General features: G+C 36.2%; 1 protein-coding gene across 1 annotated transcript in view; it reads left to right on the top strand.

Annotated features, from left to right (window-relative positions):
- The first annotated feature begins 5,356 nt into the window (after window positions 1–5,356).
- LOC136026095 (sphingomyelin phosphodiesterase 4-like) overlaps window positions 5,357–18,249 on the top strand; it is a 76,897-nt gene continuing 64,004 nt past the window's right edge. Inside the window, exon 1 of the mRNA XM_065702372.1 lies at window positions 5,357–5,797. Within this exon, the coding sequence (XP_065558444.1) occupies window positions 5,392–5,797 (406 nt within the window). The 5' untranslated portion in view covers window positions 5,357–5,391. The remainder of the gene's footprint in view (window positions 5,798–18,249) is intronic.

Genomic DNA, 18,249 nt, shown 5'->3' with positions numbered 1-18,249 from the left:
TTGAATAAAAGAATAAAAGTAAAAGAAAACACAAAATCCAAGGCAGACTATCGGTTTTCAATGGTCTAAAACGCAAAACAAAAACGTTTTTTAGTGCCCCTTAGCGACAAACCACTGAAAAGTGGTATTTTCTGATTTTGTTCCACAAAACATTTTTCTTCGACAGAGGGTCACAATATTAAAAAACGTTAATTCAAGGTTGTCCCATTTATCACAGTCTAAAACTAGAACATGGATGTTTTTAGCTCCCTACCTTGAATAAGGGCTGTAAAATTGACAGTATCGTTTCTCTGAGTTCTATGGTTATTCACAAATCACTACCTAATAATCATACAAAGTACTGCAATGAATACCAAGATTTTAGACAAAGACAGTGTAAGTTAGGCTTATATTAGGTTTAAATTCGACTGTTAATTTAGGTTTATTTAGAATGACCTGGTCAAGTTACATTTATATTAGGTTTACTTAGATCTGCTAACTTTGGTTAGATTAATTTAAGTTGCATTGATTTATATATAAATTAGGTTAATTTAGCCCAGTTGACACAGTACTGTGAATGAACCTAATGTGAAGCTAGTTTAACCATTCTAACTTAAACCTAACATAAATCTAACTCAACAGGTCTAACGTAAACCTCATATGAGTAACTTAACCTCGTTAAAACTAACTGAACAAAAAATATGAAAGAAGTGTGAATTCACTTGACAAAATACGAAACTTTAACAATAAAAATTGAAAAATATAGATTTTCTCCGTAAAATGGAAAATCTGTAGATTTCTTTTGGCAAAACAAATGAAAAATCTTGAGTTTCTTTGATTAAATTAGAAATATTTGATTTTGCTGGATCAAAATCGAACAAGCCCAGGTTTCACTCAAAAGGTTGAAGAAACATGAAAACTAAATAGCAAAAACGAAAATATGTGGAAGACTCATAATAAAGATTGAAGAAAAATGTGTTTCTTCAAAAAAAGTCGACTTACTTAAAACTTAATTGTTTTGACTGGATTACGACATGTGTGGTGTGATAACTTCCTGAGTAAGTAGTATTGTCCTATGTACTTACTAAATTTTGCTGAGTGTCCTGCTTTTGAGGCTACTGTATTGACTCAATAGGTTTGAAATTCACCATACTCAGCTTTTTTTATAAATGAATTTTGGTTTAACAGTTTTGACCAGCTTTAAATATTTTTTCGGTGTGATAATTTGGTTAGTCCGGTATTTTATAATTTGGTGAGCTCGTTATTTGGTTAGTTTATATGGTATTTTCGTTAGCATTTGCTGATTTTCACTGATTCTCCTATTGCTGAGGTTCCCGTATTAAACCAAGAGGGTTGAGTTTGCCCGTATTGAATTGAGAGGGTTAAGATGGAAGGAATGTTGAGAGGGTTGGAGTGAGAGAAAGGTTTAGATGGCTTGGGCACATTCTACGGATGAAGGATGACAGATTCCGAAGTTTTTCCTTCTGAGCCAACCGTCAAGGGTTAAATGGAAAGCAGGTCATCCACGTCTGGGATGTCATAGGATTTCATAAAGAAAGATTAAAAGAAAATTGGAATCTTCTGGGAGGGTGTAAAGAGGGGGACTTTTAATAAATTGGGATGGAGGAAGAGCGTGCGTAGCTGTGTTGGCCTCAGGCAGCTCGGTGCTGGGGTGAGCTGTTAGTACAAGTAGGAGTAGAAGTGAAAAAAAAAACTGAAAAAATGTAAATTAAGTTAAAACAATCAAAAAAGAAAAATTACTGAGCATAAATTAAAAACATGAAAATAAAGTGAAAAAAAGAAAAAGAAACGTGAACTAATGTAGCAAAAATTAAGTGAATAGTTTCGATAAAGAAAATCTGAAATAAGGAAAATTAAGTGAATAAAAATCAATGAAACGAAATTTGAGTCACTAAAATATTTAAAAAAAAACAAAATTAAGTCAACAAAGATGTAAAAAACAAAAGTTAAGTGAACGAAAATGGAAAAAAACTAAGTGGACAAACTTTGACAAAAATAAAGTTTAGGTGAACAAATAAAAATATAAAAATAAGTGAACCAAAATTAAAACTCAATTTAGTAGATAAGAATTGGAAAAATGAAAAGTGAGTGAACAAAATATGAAAAAAGTGTGAGTCTCGTCGAAAAAAGAGAAGAAATTGATCGAAAAATAAGCTTATCAAAAAGTTCAGAAAAAGAATAATTTGAAAAACTCAGATTATTAAAATATATAGAGTTTAGTTATCAGAGCCTAGATATCAGAACCTAAAAGAGTTGAATTTCAAAAAATGTGTAGGGTTTGCTGGAGTTAAAAAACAGCAGTCTTCGAACATTAAGATAGTTTAGGATAGTTTAATAATGCCCCCTTGTTTGTAAGTCTTCGGCTCATGTTTTTCTAGGCTAGATTTTTTCCTGAACAGCTGCTACAGCAAAAATATTCAACAATAACGGTGACCCAATCACCGTTTGAAAGAGCAATTAAGGACTTGAAGGAACGCCTGACTTAAATTTCTAATGATCGATCTTTGATCGAAGCCCACCAGGCTAGTGTGTCTTCCAAGCTCGACATGGTTGTGTCTGACACACAGTCACTTAGGCAAAGCTTATCAGATAAAAATGCTGAAATATTAGAACTGCAACCTTCTATCGAAAGCCATCAAGCTGAGCGTGTGAAGCTCGAAATAAGGTTGCTTGAACTAGAAGTTAAGTGTCATCAGCTGAACTTAATTATTTATGGCCTGCCAAATAAGAAATTAGGCCAATCTCTCAGTGAAAACATTGAGAAGTTATTCGAAGAGAAATTAGAGACTGAAAAAGATATTCCCCTTAAAACAGTATACCACATAAAAAGTGCTAGCACCATTACAGTTAGAAACAATAAACAAGCTTGAGTATCGTCTGTTCTTATTTTTTGTGTGAATGATTCGGACTTGCAAATGCTACTGGACAATGTAGGCAAACTTAAAGGAAGCAGTATGAGAATGTGTGCTGATCTACCTCCTTCACTGAATGCCCTGCGTAATGAGCTTTTGCCCAAGGCATGTAATCTTAATGCTCAGCAAATATCCAAGTTCACGTAAGTGAAACGATCCGGTGCCAGAATTAATCTGCAAACTAGAAAAGATATTACTGGCCAATGGGTAACCCGCGACAAATGCTAATATCGGTTGCATATATCTCCTTATAATGGTTTGTCAGATTGATTAGGTTTTTGATCCAGTGTATAGTTTATGCTGCTTAAGGATTTGCATAACGATAAGTAAAGTGCCCTACTTGAAAAAGAAGTGTATTCATCTCGTTGTTGCCCCCCCTTGCACTTCCTGGCTGAAGGGCCATGAAACGGAGATCAGCACCGCCGGTCTGGACCTTAAGGGTCTAGTACCGTCTTACTTACTTACTTACTTAAGTCTAAATCATCACAATTGATTCAGTTTTCTTGCCGTATAAGTTTTGTTGCAGAAGTTCTACAAAAACATACTGCTGCACTGTCAGCGTTTGAAACCTCAAAAAGGTATAATATTTTTCCATTGCGTCATCCCAGCCTGCCGCCAAGTTGGGAATATCGGTGAGTAATGAATTTCTAATTTGAATGGTGGTGGCTATGATGGAACTTGCGATAGGTTGTGAGTTGGAGGGGAGACCCTTGAATTTATCACAGATTATTCCATGCATTGATAGAGAGGAAGAAAATACTTATGATTACTTTATTAATAATTTACCCACGAAGACAATACCTTTCGTCCAAAATGACTGTGACTAAACCAACAAAGATACGTTCGAGAACGGCGTTTCTAAATTGTTCTGGATTTATGGGTAGTTTGGAAAACATTTCAACATTACTTCTCGACCATAAGATTGATGTATTTGGTGCATGTGAAACATTTTTAAATGAGCAATCTCCTGAGCTAGCTCTATAAATTGGTGTAAGTCGTTGTTTAAAAATAGAATAGGTAGACAGAGAGGAGAGTTGGCTTTTTTTTTAATAATAGTATATCTTTAAGAGAAATGAATGATTATGATTTTCTTTATAAAGAAATGTCATTTGAAATTTTTTTGCTATTGAGCTAGATTTAAGTCCTTGTTGTACCCTGTATAGGCCGCCGAGTTCGGCTGTTGAACAATTTATAGAAAAATTAGATGAGCTTAGCTAGCTGATGACCCAAAGAAAATGTAAGTTAATTATGATGGGTGACTTTAATATTGATATTAGTAATGTATATAGGGATATGAATTCAATACTTTCAAATAATGTTGCCGTTGAATTTGTAACGAGTTATATATCCAAAGGTTTGCTTCTAACATGCCGGATCCCGACGAGAATCAGGGAGTCATCAGCGTCGTTAATTGACAATATTTTTACAAATTTGGAGACACTAGGTTGCAAATTTATAGTTGAAAGTACTTCTGACCATTTCGTGATCTTGTGCAACTTTCAAACCAGACCCTCCCCTACACCCTCTTCTTTTTGGACAAGAATACTATACGCTACTTCGATTGATAAACTGAAAAGTTTACTGTCCCAAGTCGACTGGTCTGTCTGCTGAAAGTATGGCGACATGGATAAAGCTACTGAGTACTTCAACGGCCAGTTCAAAAAAGTCCTTGATGAGACCTGTCCTTTACCAAGCCGGCAAGCTTGGCGTTATTTTCAGCCAAAGAAACAATGGATTACAGTTACTTTTCTGTCTTCTATCCATACAAAACAAAATCTCTTCAGGAAATTCATGGCAAATCCTCCACATGAAAATCAGGCCAATTTCGGCAGTACAGACATTTTCTGACAAAGCCACTGCCACAAGCAAAACAGTCGTACTATCTTCATGAATTTCAAAATGTTGAAGGGTCACCAAAAAAGATATGGCTGATTATTAATTGATGCCTTGAAAAAATTAAATTAAAATCCTTCTGGAAGAGGTATTATCACCAAAAGACAAGAAAATTGTTAAAGGAAAGCGAAATGTTTTTGGTATCCTAAATTTGCACTTCGCAAATATTGGCCGCGTAATATCGCATGAGCCATCAACTCGAAGTTAACCTGATTCAGCATATTCTACTTCCATGCCGCCAGTGAACCCAGATGAACCCAGGTGTGCCAGACTCTCTTGCCCTTTTCACCTTTTTTGCTCTAATATAAGGATAAAATCAACCACTTTAAAAAACCAAGACTTTAATGTTCATTTCCATGAAAAGGGGTAAGCAATTAATCAATTGAAAAACGAGCTTTCTTGAAATAGTGACGACATAGGTGCATTACAAAAACCAAAATTTACCGTACATTTTACTGCATCATGGTAGGCAGGATACAGCAGGAAACATTTTTTTTTGGCTTCCGCGGTGCAGGTATAACGTAATTCCTAGAGGCCGCTTTTTCAAATACAAAATTCAAAGTTTATAAAACGTGACCAAGATAAAATGGAAAGTAACATATACAACTGGTCTATTCCACAAAAATGCCAAACGTTTGCAACGATGATACAGAACGCTCAAAATACAAGGGAACTGCAGACACGAATATCTGATATCATGAAACATGTGTTTGGTGATGCCTTTTTTCCTACAGGATGGAATCTGAAGTTTATGACTAAAGCAACTCAGTTTTATGAATTCAATGCTGTCTATAATTTTCTAAGTATAAAAGGACCATTCTTTAGTGGTATTTTTAAACTATCTTCTGAAAGTAATGTGACTTTTGAATTTCCTCTTGCTCACTTCCCACAAAGCACCAGACATTGTTTTGAAGATGGTAATTGTTCTGCATTTTACAAACCAAAGCTTCATGTACCATTAGGAGCAAGTGTACCATTGTCTCTCTTATTAAGTAAGTATCATTTATGTAGTAGGAAGTTTTCAAACTGGAAGATGAAAATCAGTAAGTTAGACTTAGGATTTCTCTTTGAATACAAATTTGAAAGCATTTTAGGCTACTATTTCTCCTTAATCTTGGGAAAAGTTGTTCATAGCATAACTGATTATAATTTGGCTTTGTAATTTAAATCCCAAATATAGGCTAGGATAAGGGATAAAGGTCTTGCAGAGCTAGTGATATTGCATTTAGAATATAATTGACATTTCACTTCATGGGTGTTTTTACAAAGACAGCTAACAATCCTGTTGCTCAACCTCTTGGCTAAAGGAATAAAACCATGGGCCCTGACTGGCTCAGTAGTTTATGAATCCACAACAAATCCCCAAGAATCAAAAGAAATGAAAAATATTCTAGTAATCATGTAGAGCTTATTATATTCCAAGGGTTGTAAGTATTTGTAAATAGCCCCTTTTATGATTTTTTTTTTTAATTTTTTAGAGTAAGACCACTGGTTTCCTGCATATTAAAGCTTTCCTTTGCTTTTATGCCTTATAATTCCCTTAGTTTTTGTCACATATTAGAAATTTATTCCTTAAATGAGATTCTGTTCTTTAATTACCTTAAATTGCAACTTGGAGTGATATAAGGATTATCCATCCTTGTGATGCTCCATGAAAAAAAGAATTTGTTTGGTGTAGATTGTGACTGTTAGACTAGACTCTTGTGGAGGACTCTGCAGCTTCCCAATTGTAAAGGAACTCCTGGCAGAGCCATTCCCTATCAAGGTGGGACTTGAAAATGTCAGTTGAAGTAGCAGAAACTGTTTTAAGTCCTTCTTATTTAAATCTTAAGGTTTCACTCTATAAAAAAAGCAAAAAACAACAATGGGTCTTTTGGCAATAAAAGGAAAGAAATGACATGGAACTTAATAAACTCTTTATAATTTGACAAATGAACTCCAGTTCATGGGCATATTTACAGAAATAGCTGACAATCCTGCTGCCCAACCTTATGGCAGCCAGAATCAGACCACAGGTGCTTTTCCCAGCAGTTTATCAATGCACTGTTCTATCAAACTGTGTATCCCAAAAAATTGAAATAAATCATGCCCCATCTACAGATAAGTATATGGGACCAGATTTAAAGTTTAGGTGCATTGAGGCTCAAGTGTTTTTGCTGCTGCATATTTGTACCATAGGAGGAAGTGTAAATTTACCTTAAGAAAATAATTATGTATGGTGATGATTTTTATTTTATCACAAAATAACATCACTTTTGATAGCCTAATAATTTGGGAGTCAAATATTTGTATGTTGGGGATATTAAGCAGATTTAATAAATCAAAAAGTTATGTTTGATAGCAACATCTGAATATATATACAGATTATCGATTATTTTGTAAGTAGTACTGTTTATCTTCAAAGTCAGTTGACAAAGCCTTCCTCCTTGCTTTTTTTGTGCAAAAGAATCTTATGATGCCATTGCATGGTATCTGTTGGGTCAGCCTTCCTTCTATAGTGAGTAGGGACAATGATGTCAATCTGCTGTGGCTGACTGAAAATCCAAAGTAGTCCTTCCTCCAACAAAGGGTGCATTTTATGGCCAACATACTAGGAATAATTCTAAAGGCAATATTAATGTTTGGGTAGATATTAACTGCATCAAATGATGCAAAACCTTGCTAATATCAGTTAGTCATGCTGTGTCATGGATATTTTTTTCTTCATCAGTATTCTGTTCCAAGAAGGGTTTCAACTGCAAGCATTCAATAAAAACTCAACAGCCCACTTGCATGCTTTGCAATACCTTAGGTATGATTTGCATTGCAGTAGAGTACACCTGGCACTTTGACAGTAATTCACTTCAGTCCAGTTTTGTTAAGAGAAAAATAACTCGGTGATAATTTATTGTGCCCAGGCCTAGTGGGCCTACTGGTAAATCCTGGCCTGAAAGAAATGAAAAAATTCTAATTATCTTATAGAGTCTACTATATTTTAAGGGTGGTAAGGATTTGTAAATAACCCCTTTTGTATGTTTCTCTTATTTTTGAGGATATGATTGATGGTTTACAGCATATTAAAGCTCCCCTTTGCTTTGCGCTTTCTAATTATCTTAGTTTTTGTCACATATTTGAAATTTTAATACAATCAAAAATGTTGGTTGTCAGACTTTTCAGAGTTTGAAAGCATAACAAGTTTTGTTTTTTATCATTTGTCAGAACTATTCCCAATTAAAATCTTTAAATGAGATTTTGTTTTTTACTTAAATGATCCTCCTGATTTAAAGCTCAAGGTTTAACTCTGGAAAAAAGGCATACTTGAACAAGTTTTCACAGTATGTACAATTATATGAAATGGTGATTCTACATTTCAGTTGATAAAAAAAAGAGAAACTGCATCAATACAAATGAAAACTCAAAGTTTTTAACAGGGCCTCTTATAAGTCTTCAATTTGGTTTCTACAAGTCTAATTCGGCCATTTTTTTTAAAGAATGACGAATTGTAGGAATTTAGCTTAGAAATTGACCTTTATTTCCAAAATAGGCTACTAAGTCTTGCAGAGGGCAGTATCCTTCTGATTTTGTAGAGTGCTGATAGTTCTTTCATCCTTTTTGAAGAAAAATGTAAATCCATATGTGCTAAAAGTTCCTAATGCATGCAAGTAAATGGAATCCAGAATTGCTTGGATAGTTAACTGTTTTGTCAGTTAGCAAATGGTTGCATTGATAACTGAATTTTTACTTTAGGCTTATGTAAATCTTAAAAATTAAGATTTTATGAGACTTCTAAAACTTGTGATTCAGACACTTGAAACAGTACTATAAATCACAAATTTGAACAATGGATAGTACTGATTATATCTTTAGGCCTACAAAGTCGGAAGTATAGCCTACATCTCCTATTCAAGTCTAGAAGTGGGAAACTATGATAGTCTAATGATGAACAAAAGGTCATTTCTTAGGCTATCATAATCTATAATAGACTATAGGCTAATTTGTCTTTATCTTATATTGCACTCAAATTAAAACATAGTCTTCATCTACTAAATAAATGACATTCTATCTAAGTGCCTTAATTACCCGATTTGCTCATCAAACAGTCAATCAAAATCAAATTACAAACAAACTAATAAGCCTAAATGAGATAGCCTAAGCCAGTGGCCTAAGGTAAATAATGTTATAGACAAACCTATATAAAGACTCCTAACTTTTCAGAAAGTAAAAGAAAATTATCTAAAGAGATTAGATGCCGATGAAATAGACCAAGTTTAGGTCTTACCCCAGCTTGAACATCTAATTCTATTTTTCTATGCTTTGGTTGTTAGTGTAGCCTAATTAAGTTTTGGCTGTTATCTTGAACCAACTATTAGTTTATAAACTGTGAAGATAAAACACAAGCCATTGCTGCCTTGAGGCTGTGTACAGTGAATGATATATGGACTTTACTAGAGTCCATTTTTCTCAGAAACATTTATTTTGATGCACCATGTGTTTGGGTGTTTTGTGTCAGATTGTGGAAACATGTTGTTGGAAAATTAAAGAAATATGATGCACAATGTTGATACTACAATCCAGAAGGAAAAGAGGAACCAAAAGGAACAAAAAACTTGTTCTAAGAGAAGAAACATCTGTGTAGTGTTTTATTTTGTTTTTTAACTTGATAACTATGTAATTTGAGTGGTACCCAGAAACCAGTGACCATACCCATTTTGTTCATGCTGACTTTAAGTTATGTTTCATGGACTGAGAAATCTACTGAAGTAAGAAATATATGTTTCATGGAGTAAAAAATAGGCTTCTTCAAAAATAGGAAACTTCTTGACTGTTTGAAAAATACAATGAAGCACAGTATTTTAGTACCAATAACTTTGTTATTAGAATGTACTAGCGTATTAAGAAAATGAATGTAATGCCTATGTCATGGCAACCCTGTAATTGATCTACATATCGATAAATAAAACAACTTACTCTTATAGGCCAATTCAGCGCTAGATAGGAATAAGGAACTTGAACAGTAATCCACAATTTGCTGTCAAGGAACGTTGATCCAGGAGTTCTGATGAGAGATGGCGACTTGTCCAAGAAATCCAAATAAACATTTTTTTTTTATTCAACACAAGAGAAAGCCATAGGCTTGTCAAAGTACAAATACAAGAAATGACAGCTCAACAGCAACACTGCAAAACACAAAACAAAAATATTCCTCAGTAAAACAACTTTACAACTAAGTATATTATAGAAACTGTTTTTCATAGTACTCAGTTTCGACAAGAGCATTCTTAAATACTTTCACCATTTGCACAGAAACTACAGTATCAGCTAAACTGTTCCAAAGTTTGTTGCTTGGTTAATGAAGCTATATTGATATATTTTCTTGTGCACTCGCGGCTGATACAATATATACAAGTTTTTTTGAGTGGCTGAGTAATGACTAAGCTTTAAGGATTCAGCCCAGTCAACATTATAAACGCCCTTCGTAATAAGGAACATATTGATCAGGTCAATCCTGTCCTGTCAAAGCTGCAGGGAAGGAAGTCCCAAACATTGCAGTCAAAGCTGATACATTTTCAGTTTGCCGCAAGTCAGGTTTCCGTGTCAGATATTTGTACTTGTACTTACTTACTACTTGTTTCAGGACACAAGCCTGGGGCTATAATCTGGCAGACAGTTGAGTGCCAAACTGCTTGGTTGTGTGTGTATGGTGCACATATTTCAAGCCATTGCTTGTCCCATTGTCAGCCTTGTTGTCAGAGACCACCAACTGGCTCTATGTCTGCCTTGAGTGTGTTACGCTAGGTCTTGACTTGTTCACCCTGCTTCTTTTTCCAGCGTGCGAGGGGTTTTCAGTATAGGGTAAAATTCTAGTTAGTTGACTTCTTGCTATCTCGTAAAGGGTTTAGGTTCGGAGAAATGAAACTTTCAGGGATGGGTCTATAGGCTAAAGTATGTCCCAGGAAGGTATTTTGAAGTACCTTCCTCCACTCCTTCTCCCTCTGAAAGAGGGAGAGGCCCTGAAATTTGCCTACATGACAGGTCTATACCTATTGAAATTTTGACAAAACAACATTTTACCTTAATTTTCAGTTACTAGCTTTTTCGCTGCCTTTAATTCTGAAAGTGTAATTCCTGTTATTTGAGTAGAATTCTGAGCCATATTAATGTTTTTTTTTCTTCAAAATTTAGGAAATGTATTTGCATGTCTTTAAAACCTTATAAAATGGGATTAAGCAAAGTTATGAAGCAATTTTGTTGTACTTCAATTAAGCAGAAGATCTATTTTGCAAGGTTTCACTTTTATAACACACATATTTTTAAAGGTCATCAAAGGTCAGGGCCCTCTAGAGGGAGAAGGAGTGGAGGTAAGTACCTTAAAATACCTTCCCGGGACATACTTTAACCTGTAGACCCATCCCTGAAAGTTTCATTTTCCTAACCTAAACCCTTTCCATGATAGTAAGAATTCAATTAACTAGAATTTTACCCAGTGTAGTGCCTTTTTAGTGAGGGTGTCATCTGACCTCTGACAAACATGGCCAAACGAAGTTAGGCAGCGTTTTTTTATTAGAGCTTCAATATCATGCTTCTGATGGCATCGTCATCGAGTTTTGACGTTGCTAATTCTGTCATGGAGGGAGACACCAAGGATTTGTCTCAGGCAAGAGTGGTTGAATACTTTGAGAGCATGAACATCCACTGCTTTCAGGGGCCATGTCTCGCATCTGTAATGGAGTACAGAGCAGATTGTTGCTTCAAAGATCTGGATTTTTATGGCTCTTGGTATTTACCAGGTGACATATAGCAATTGCAATTTCTGTCTGTCTGTTGGTCCCAGTTTTGCTAGTTCGGGCACTTCCAGATAAGATAGGACGATGAAAGCTGGAAGGCGTATCAGAGACTAGACCAGATAAAATTAGAAATAGTATCTTCCCTGATTGAACCATCTGGAGGGGGGCAGTGGAGGGATGGTTAATTTGAAAAAAGCAGAAAAAACGAGGTATTTTTAACTTACGAACGGGTGATCATATCTTAATAAAATTTGATATATAGAAGGATCTCGTGCTTCAAAGCTCTTATTTTAAATCCTAACCAGATCCGGTGACATTGGGAGGAGTTGGAGGGGGAAATCTTGGAAAATGCTTATGAACATGCCATACGAGCTCTTGGCTCTTCCAACCTTGTCACAAGTGCCAGATGAGCTCTTAGCTCTTGTTTTTAGTAGGACGTCTCTCTGTCTCCACAGGTTCTTCTTAAGTTGAGCAAAGACTATCAATGCTGATGATATTCTGCTCTGGAATTCTGTACTGCAGCCGCCGGAAATGTCGATAATGGATCCCAGGTATTTTAACTGGTCAACGACATCTAAACGGGAGTTGTCAATAGAGATGCCCCTTATGAGAATATCCTCTGAATTTGTCAGAATTTTGGTTTTATCCTTACTGATCTTCAGCCCAATCAAGTCTGCAATAACAGCAATATTACACAGCATGGCTTGCGCACGATCTATATCGTTTTCTAGCAAGGCAATGTCATCCACGTAGTCAAGGTCTTTGATGGAGAAGTCAGGAATTACTTCAACGCCTCTGGTAGATTACGTGGCGCGCCTTCTGATCCAGTCGATAAAAAGTTAAGAGGATGGGGACAGGTTGCAGCCTTGTCTAACCCCAAAATCAATGTCGAAGAGGGAGGGCAGTTCTTCGTCAGCTTGCATACAGGCACGAACGTGCTCGTAGTATGCCTGAATAAGACGTATCAGCTTCTCAGGGACGCCGTCCTCTTTCATTGCAGCCCATATGCCATATTAATGATTGAGTCAAAGGCCGTTATAAAATCTATGAAGACGGCTATAGTAACCTGATTGTGTTTCATGCGGTGTTCTAGAATTTGCTGGAGTGTAAAGAGCTGATTCCATGTCGGATACCATACAGAAGAACAATATTCTACCACCAGGCGTACTATTGTCTGGCATAGTGTTATAAAGGTTTGAAGATTAAATTTCTTGAAACTTCTCTTAATTCAAAGCAGACATTTTGCGAAATTATTGACACGTGCTTATGAAACTTCAGCTGGTTATCAAAATGAATACCCAAATCCCTTACTGAATCTGCAGATGAAACAGGTGTATCACCAAGAAAATGGTGATAGGTCAAGCTTTTCGAAAAGTGATGAAGTACAAAACTTTTTTGATAGTTTACGAACACGGAGTTCGATTTACACCAATCATTTTGGGCATTTAGATCCTCCTGAAAAAGATCGACATCTACCGGAGAGATGACACCTTTATCCACTCTTACATCGTTCGCAAATATTTTGACAAAGGAATGACAAATTACTTCCAGCAAATCATTGACAAACAAACAAAACAACACTGGGCCCAAACAACTGTCTTGTGGCACACCACTCAAAATTGGGCTGTCACTTGAAAGTGCACTGCAGACTATAACGTGCTGGGGACGGCCTATTAAGTAATCTGTAATCCACGCTAGAGCTCTACTGCCTAGCTCATACTTTTTTCATTTTTCAAGTAATAAACTAACTGAAACTTTGTCAAACGCTTTACTGAAGTCTATGAATGAGCAATCAACCTTCAAACCAAAATCGGCCATATTTTGGAAATCTTTTATAACTTCTAGCGACTGCGTATTGCATGCCCTGTTTTTTCCTGAAATCATGTTTTGACAGATGTCATAATTCATTTCGCTCGAAGTAATCCTGTATTCGGTATACAATAATCTTTTCAAGAATTCTCGAAAAAATTGAGGTGTATGACATTGGACAATAATTCGCAAATTGGGACTTAGATCCTCCTTTATGGAGTGGCTTTGCGACTGCTTTTTTCCATGCTAAGGGGCATTTACTACTCAATAGAAAACGGTTAAACAAAAACGCAAGAGATTCAGCTAAACACGTGGCTGTCTTACAAAGAAAAGTGTTATAAATACCATCTATATCTGGAGCTTTATTAACAGAAAGATCATGGAGAATTTTTAAAACTTGCTCTGAAGAAATATCAGAGTCATTGAAGAACGCTTTATCTGCTGAAACTAATTCAGTAAAACGGGGTAGAATGCATGCTTCAATGTCTTTCCAATTTACAAAAACTGACGAAAACACTTGATTAAACACATCACCCTTTTTCTGATCATCGCTTATTAATTCACTAGTAGCTGGGTCATCAAAAATTTACGAATCGGTTGAGGAATCAGTCTTGTTTCTATTAACATACTTCCAAAACTTCTTTGGACACCCTCGAATGCTAGCAATGATTGATGATTCGAGTGATTTCTGGCTTACGCTTAGAAATCGACTGGCGCGATGCCAAGCCCTTTTATGCACACACCACGAGTATTCGTTTTTTTTTTTTTTTACATATATCATCTCTATTGTGCACACACCACGAGTATTCGTTTTTTTTTTAACATATATCATCTCTATTGTTCATTTTTATCACTAATAGCATCAATTACAAATTTTGGCCGTCGTCAAATTTTGGTGCAACGTGGAATGAACCTATCACAAGCTTCTTTTACAATCTCTTGGATAAACTCAAAAGCAAAATCTACATCTGCATTGCTAGACTGAAGCTCCTCAACAATAGAAATTGAACAGATAAAGTCTTGAATTTCATCGTAACGACCCTTACTTAGTCATAATAAAATTTAAAACCAGAGTTCACCACTGCACTTACATTAATTGATAGAGACGTAACTGCATGGTCTCTTTAACCTAGAGGTGGCAGTATCTTAAAGTCTACCATGTCATCTGAAGATTTCGTGATCACCAAGTCTAGTACATGGGGAATGGAATCACTTCTTAGTCTTGTGGGTTCAGCAACATGCTGGTAGAGAAAACCATCCTGTAAAGTTTGCACAAGTTTAAACGCAAAAATATGATCAGTTCCTGATGTAGCTTGGGATGACCAGTCGATATCGGGTGCATTGAAGTCACCAAGAACAATAATTTTTGATGAATTTTGATGATGATAACTATATCATGTTTCTGTAAATTTACCAAAGTTCATCAAGTTTGTTTGAAAATTCATTGGCATTCGTGTGCGGGACGTAAAGATTATTCTTCCATTTTATGCCTGGGGGGGGGGCTTGTCCCTGATTTCCCGGTAGGTAGCGAGAGTGTCAACGTGAACTAGCTCATGACCAAATCTACCATGTCTGATATCCCAGCCAACCCCTCCATATTTCTAAGGCACCAAATTTTTCTTCTAGAATGGCTACAGCATGCTCCTGAACCTTCGATATACAACATTTTGCTTTAAATTCTGCTTCCATTTTCTTGACTTTTGCACGTATTTGGGTAAGCAGCTAATTAAAAGGCCCCTTAACAATTCTGCTCGAACCCTCTATTTCATGCTTGATTATGTTCTTCGTTTCAGTAGCGGCAAGCCCTTGACTTTGAATACTTTTTCGTTTCGACACAGGGCAGTGCCATACAGACCCGAGCCGGCGGGACATCTTTGTAAAAAGTGTGTACTCTGGCTCGGTCATTTTGACGCAAACTATGCAAAGCCACGATTCGTGTGGGTTGCAAAGCAGTGCAAAACTATTTTCTTCCAAACTTTTGTTGCAACTTTTGCGAATATCAAGTCCTTTTTTCTGGCGACTGTCTCTGACGCTTCACTGGTCTTCCTTTACTTATTTTGCGCGAAAACAGTTCAGGCGTAGTAGCAACAGTGTGCGCTTCCAAAGTTCAAATTTATTCCACACGCGCTTCAGATTAGAATAGCAGCATTCAACAGAATATATAAACGTCCTTTTAACGCTGTTTGTCACCAAGTCACAACGAAGCCGGATGGCAAGGAGAATTTCTGTACAGAGACCGTAATGATTTTTTCACTTATATCACAGAAAATACGATATTATTGAGAGCTCACAGACAACGTGCTTTGAACAGCGTTGCGGGCAGCTATCTATATTTACAAAAAGAGTGTAATGCCTATCAATTCTCCTTTCAACACTTGACGAATACATTAACATTTGCTTCCATGATGGTTTTTTCCCCTCCAAATATTTGTATATACTCTTGAGTCTCTCAAGCGCCCAACACTTCAAGCCCTTATGTACAGAAGTACATTCGAGACTATTCAAACATACTGAACTGAACCTACAGACTATTTGAACTGCCTTTTGAACATACTAGAAAGAAGAAGTTGTGTGGAATGAGGGATATTCTCTGCAGACAGTGATGCAAAAGTTTGCTCTTTTGTCAGTGTGTATTTTGATTCATTTATTCATGGGAGATGAGCGTACAAAAAAAGCAAGTCAACAAAACCAGTGTATTTTCTAATTAGCCTGGGGCTTTGTCCAGACATGCAATGGTCTGGGACTGGAACTAGGGCATATCAAACATATCGGGAAAAAATGTTGAACGTTTTATTCACGCCCATCATTTTCCACAAAGTCTACACCCTGGACATGCGAGTCGCATATATTTTTACATAATAGTAAAAAAATAATCCATGATATATAGCTCTGAAGTGCCCAAAGACTGGTAATGTACAACATTTTTTATTTTTATTTCTGAGATTGCTAAGGATCTCAGATGGAAATGGCTTGCAACGCTTAAAGTAAGATAAGATATTTATTTTTTTTAAAATCGCTATCACAAGCCCACAATTCATAATGAATATTCATTTGTGAGTGAATAATTTAATTGTAAAAAGTCAGTTAAAAAGTAAGAAAGATAAAAACTGGTCAAACTAAACTTAAGAAAATACAAGTCATAAAAAAATTTAAAAGGGGCATTAAAAAAGGGGGGGGGGGAATAAGCGGATAAATACAAAAAAAGAACGAGATATAAATATATGTATAAAAATTAAAAGGGGCACTAAAAACATTTCAATAATTTAACTGCATAAAGTTAATAAAAAAGTTAAGAAGATAAAAAGTGGTCAAAAAGGGGGGGAGAGGAGGGGACAATAAAAGTCAATAAACGCAAAAAAAGAGGACAAAATAACAATATATAAGAATAAAAAAAGACGCTAAAAACAAGAGTAGGGGAGGGAAACAAGCAAATAAGTGCAAGGACCTAGGCATCATAAGCTAATAAAACGAGGAAAAAAGAGAGAAACTAGTGGGATATTTTATTCGATTTTTCTGTGATGAAGGAGACAATTTTTTTTCATATCTGGAAGTAACGTAGCGAATGGGAGAAAAAATAGCGAAAATCGAATGAGCTCTTTTCGAAGTTTGAAAGACATTAAATGGCCATCTCAAAATTTCTATCAGATGCACTTCGGGAATATACTATGTGTGTATGTATGTGTGTGTGTGTTTTTGGGGGGGTATCCACCCTCCGATCACTCTGTATCTCAAAAAGGGCACCAAAACTTCTGATTATTAATCCAATGAGCCCCCTCCGAAGTTTATACGAGTACCTTTCTATACATACCTTATATGCCCCAGGGCATAACTTCCAACCCTTATCCTGAGGGTTCTGGTAGGGGGTGGGGGTGTCATCCTCAAAGACACGCTTTACAGACTTTTCAATTACGTTGAATAAAATGGATATATAAAAAATTTGATTGGATATGTTTGGAGAAATGCTCGGCGTGGGTGTGGTTTGTTGCCCTACAATCACTTGACTATCCACCCTTTCATCACTCTGAATCGCTCTGAATCTTAAAGAGGGCCCTTTAACTTCTGTTTACCAATCCAATTAGCCCCCTTCGAATATTATACGATCACATTTTCTATATTTGCCTTTCATGCCCCCAGGGCATAACTTACAACCCTTGCCATGAGGGCTGTGGGGTGGGGGTTGTCATTTTCAAATACATAATTTCCGGACCGTTCACCTACGTTGAACAAAAAGGGGAAGTGGCGGGCGTGTCAGGGGGCTTAGTTGCCCTCTGTTCCCCGTGTCTAAACAAATAAATAATGCATTGTGCCCACATCGCAATGCTACGATGGTGTTCGCAGCATGGGTATGAGGTGTTCGAGGTAAGACAGATCAGGGTACAGAAATGACCCGGAGAAGAACTAAGATTTACCTTGGATTTTGTGGAGCAATCAAGGTACATCCAGGAGTTACTCCAATTGGTAAAATCTATCCTATCACACTTTTCAGTCCCGGAGTGGACCCAAGAGTCATAATTAGCACATTTAATTGAGTTAGGTGTAACTTGTAGTCTGCACTCTGGACAGTATTACTATCTTTTGCCATTTGATCAAACAGTTCGTGGTAACGAACTGTAGTAAGGAGTGACCCGGCTCAATAGTAACCGAAAATCTAAAAAATGGAGTTTTGATACCAATAGTTACATCAAAAGAATTGCATTAAAATGTTGATTTTAAATATATAAGTTTCATCAAGATCAGTTATACCCATCAAAAGTTACGAGCCTGAGAAAATTTGCCTCATTTTAGAAAATAGGGGGAAACACCCTCCAAAAGTCATACAATCTTAACGAAAATCACACCATCAGATTCAGCGTATCAGAGAACCTTATTAT

The sequence above is a fragment of the Artemia franciscana genome, chromosome 4 (assembly GCF_032884065.1).
Source record: "Artemia franciscana chromosome 4, ASM3288406v1, whole genome shotgun sequence".
Lineage (NCBI taxonomy): Eukaryota > Metazoa > Arthropoda > Branchiopoda > Anostraca > Artemiidae > Artemia > Artemia franciscana.
The sequence above is the reverse complement of the archived record's forward strand: the minus strand, read 5'-3'. Positions and strand labels throughout refer to the sequence as shown.